Genomic DNA, 4117 nt, shown 5'->3' with positions numbered 1-4117 from the left:
TTTGAATTTAACTGGATTCACTGACATGACTGTGTGTGTGTGTGTGTCCCACACACACACACACACACACACACACACACACACACTGAAAATTAAGTAGTAAGTTAGTAATAACTCATTATACACATTTGGTGGAGTAACTAAAAATAAAAGACACGATTAAGATGATGTTTGGATTTGTTTGTTTTTCATCTGATTGTTACTTTGATTGTTCGTTTTGTAAACGCTGATAACGTTCTAATATTTCTTGACAAATAAAAACAAAATAAACTAAAATCTTCCTCCAGAATAACGGATGAAGAGAAACCTGGTTGAACGCTCTCAGTGTCTCGCCTCACTTCTTTCTTTAATATTAAGTTGCTATTACGAATATTTGTCCTTTTTATTATCCACATGAATCACTCTTCACATCAGTATAGATTAGCCCCACTTATTGTCACTTATTGTCACTTATTGTCACTTATTGTCACTTATTGTCACTTATTTGTCACTTTTAAAGCTGGTCCGCCTGTTATTTCTCTTCCAAAGCAGCGGTGAAGGACACCAGGAACACACGGCAGGAGTGGAGTTCTCATTAAAGCAACATGATGACCGGCGTGTTATCTGCACAAAGCTGAACTATCAGATGATTGGTCACCGACAAACAACACGGCACTTAAAAGTGCTCTTTCTTTAAGCTGAGTCTGGTGCAGCGCTCACTGCACATAAAAAGGCTTCTTTACGTCACTTCCAGCGGTGCAGACAACTTCATGTTCACTTTACCTTCAGCTGACTCTGAGGATGTAGATTACAGAGACGCAGACATTTGAGCAGACACACACACTCGTTCACGGACGCACGGCGGCGCTCCGCTGCAGAGTGCATGTAAGATAAAGACTCGAGTGTGTTCGGTGCTATTTCACTGATATTTGTTTGGCCCGGCGGCCCTCCATTACAGAGGACACCCTGTTTAACAAAAAGCTCCTGGTTGTGTCTCGCTGTGATGCAAAATGATTCAGTCTGGAGTCTGAGAGGAAATAAAAAAGAAAGATGGCCCCGACTAACCCCGCGCCAGAGTGGAACAGGTAGCCATGGCAACACATCACATCCTGCACATTTCAGTACCCGGGGGGGGGGGGGGGGGGGGTCAGTAGAAACATAGAAATAAAAATAAAGTGTCAAAACTCATGGAAATGACAGTGATTCCCACAGGACAAAAACTGAAGATATAAAGAAAAAAGCTACAAAAAGTAATGTTGAAATAAAACTGGAGTGATGACGTAGATATTTGTGAGGACTCACCCGGTGAGCACGACCACAAAGTCCATGACGTTCCAGCCGTTCCTCAGATAGGAGCCCTTGTGTAACGCAAAACCCAGAGCCAGGATCTTTATCCCCGACTCAAAACAGAAGATGGCGATGAAGTAGGGCTCCGTCTCCTCCTGCAGGGGAGCACGGGAGGGGGAGGGAAGGGGGGTAAAAGGCAGAGCAGAAAGAGAGGAGGAATGTGAAGAGGAAGAGAAGAAGAAAAGGGTCATTTTCTGTTCACATGGAGTTTGTTTATTGGGGAAGTTGAACGTAAAGGAAAACTGAAATTTCTGTAAAATGAAATTAAAACCACAGTGAGAATTTATTCTGATTGTGTACAGTGTGTTTATTCAAGCCTGTCTCCTGTAAAGTTACATTCTCATACAACTGAAATGCATTCTCAATTACGTTTCAAAGGAAACAGAATGTGTCACGGTTTCAAACACGGGTTTAAATTTAGAAGAAAACAACTAAAAGTTATATTACAATTACAAAAGTGCACTCAGCTAGTGTCTCCTTTTCCCCTCCCAACAAAGAAGAGATGAAACTCTCTTAATTGTGCTTAACTTTAGTGGATCATAACATTATTGAGCATAAAATTGTCAGTTTTTGAGCCACAACGAAGGACAGAGTAGGTGAGGCTTGTTTTTAGGCCGTAAAAGCCTTTTGGGACACAAACAACGGTCTCCTGGGTGAAAGTCCTGTGGTGACCCACCCATCCACCCGACGGCCTTCCTGAGGAGCAAATCTTCATACGACGGTTCGTGTGATATCTTACGAAATGTTACTCCTCATTTCACGTAATGCACAAGAACATTCGCTTCCCTCAAAACGTAAACACATTTCTGTTGTGTGGGAACGCCATTTTTAGGAGACCACGCTGGTGAATGCGAGTCTGTGTGTGCTCTGCTACTGTAAGTCAAATGTCTCAGCGTGTTTTCATGTCTTTCTGTCGGTGCACATGCTCTCTGAGGGGCCGGTCTCACCGAGACGCTTCGCTCCTCTCTTGCACCGCATTTCTTTGCCGTTTTTTAGCAAACAACATAACATTTCTACTTCTCCTCATATAACAGCATTAAATAAATGTTTACCTCCAGAGGAGGGGAAAATGATCTTGCTAACATCAGTGTCCGTTCGTGCCACATCTAAAGGCATCAAAACAGCAAGTCAGTGGTGAAAGTAACATTCGACAGGCTGCTTTGGTCAAATGTGACATTGACCAGCGGTGCGACTCCGCGCTGACAATTTCAGAACATTTGAACTTGTATGTGCGTCTAAAAAACCTGTAATGTTTATTACAGGCGACGGGTTTCTAGAATCGCGTCTCGGTGCGATTGGCCCGTGTTGTGTTGACTGATCTGTGTGTGCGTATCTGTGTGTGTGTGTGTGTGTGTGTGTGTTACCAGTCGTTCAGAGAGAGGCGTCTTGTCTCCATCAGGAAGATGCTGCTCCAGAGCCAGGACGATGCAGTTTGCAATGATGGTGGTGAGGATCATCCACTCAAACGGAGTGCAGCGTCAGTTAAGGCCAACATCGTCAACAGACAGACAGCACACACACACACACACACACACACACACCTCGCACACTGTGCATGTACGTTGTAATCAATCACCCTGGAGAGATCGAGCAACGTCTGTGTAAAATGTGTCTCTTCATACATTTCTTACACTCTCTAAGGTCAAACTGTTTAATAAAAGGTAAACAGCTTCATGTTGTACTTAGTTAGAATTAATGACGAATTCCTTTTAACAGACACATAACAGACTATTTCTTGGTCTTATTCTTATTAATCTGTTTTTCCTGCAAAGAGCATTGTGACTCATCCCTTTTTGTTGTTAAGGTCTCTGTAAATACATTTAACTCCGCTTGAACTTTACAGTCGCTGACTCAGATTTTGACACTGTATTTAAACCCTTTTATATGCACGTCACTGCTTTTCACACTCACACACACAGTTTCCTAAAACACACACGACCAAAAACAGACTCGTGAGCGCACCACATGTACAAATGTTTGCTGCTGCACTCCTGCAGCCAGAAGGGCAGCGATGACTGAAGGTATTATTCCATTTAAAATGAAAACGGTCAGTTTATGAAAGCGGTGCACGCAAGAATAAAATTCCCACACACACACACACACACACACACACAGGTCGCCTGGTAGAGCAGCCAGCTTTTCACAGCGCTGCATCCAGTCAAGTGTGTTTGCATGTGTTAGTGTGTGTGTGTGCTAGTGAGTTTGTGTGTGTGTGTGTGTGTCCATGCCTGAGTAATGGCCGCTGGAGGGGCTAAGATGACTGGATACATCCAGACAGATCAAGCCTGCCCCTAATTGGCCAGTCATTATCCTGTTAGCCTGTGTGTGTCTGTGTGTCCGTGTGTGTGTGTGTGTGTGTGTGTGTGTGTGTGTGTGTGTGTGCGGTGGGAGTACGTGCCTATTGTCGTGTATACCAGATGCAACGTTGACATTGACACTATGGCCGGAGGACAGCCTCTGTCTGTCTGTGTGTATGTCTCTGTGTGTGTGTGTGTGTGTGTGTGTGTGTGAGGGAGAAGAGGCTGCTGGTTGATGTGAGAGGATGAGACAGGTCGGCCTGACGAGTCCACACTAACAAGACGACGCTGAACTACAACGCACATGCTGACTGGCAGACAGGACGCACACACCGACTCCTGGAAGATGCAGCGCTGTGAACAGTTTTGGAACGCACCTCTAATGTCATTCGGACCTGATAATGCTTTAAACGCATTAGTAACCTCATGTAAAACAACATACACACCGATGGTCTCAATCTCTAGTTTCAAGTCTTCTTCAATACAGCATGATG

General features: G+C 44.2%; 1 protein-coding gene across 2 annotated transcripts; it reads right to left on the bottom strand.

The window, feature by feature from the left end:
• Positions 1 to 10: 10 nt before the first annotated feature.
• Positions 11 to 4111, bottom strand: LOC116379595 (voltage-dependent P/Q-type calcium channel subunit alpha-1A-like). 2 transcript variants are annotated; one of them, XR_004212440.1, is made up of 3 exons: positions 3238 to 4111; positions 2691 to 2867; positions 11 to 1421 (listed from the first exon to the last, which is right to left on the bottom strand). XR_004212440.1 is itself a non-coding variant. In XM_031841554.1 (2 exons), exons 1-2 carry the CDS (start codon positions 2781 to 2783, stop codon positions 1278 to 1280), a joined length of 237 nt encoding a protein of 78 aa, XP_031697414.1. In that variant the 5' UTR covers positions 2784 to 4107; the 3' UTR covers positions 11 to 1277. The 2 variants fall into 2 exon arrangements, 1 of the variants encoding a protein (XP_031697414.1); XM_031841554.1 differs by having other exon boundaries at positions 2691 to 4107.
• Between the last annotated feature and the right edge of the window lie 6 nt (positions 4112 to 4117).

The sequence above is a fragment of the Anarrhichthys ocellatus genome, unplaced genomic scaffold (genome assembly GCF_004355925.1).
Source record: "Anarrhichthys ocellatus isolate YVR2014 unplaced genomic scaffold, GSC_Weel_1.0 scaffold4678, whole genome shotgun sequence".
Taxonomy (NCBI): domain Eukaryota; kingdom Metazoa; phylum Chordata; class Actinopteri; order Perciformes; family Anarhichadidae; genus Anarrhichthys; species Anarrhichthys ocellatus.
This window is presented reverse-complemented; position numbering and strand designations above follow the sequence as displayed.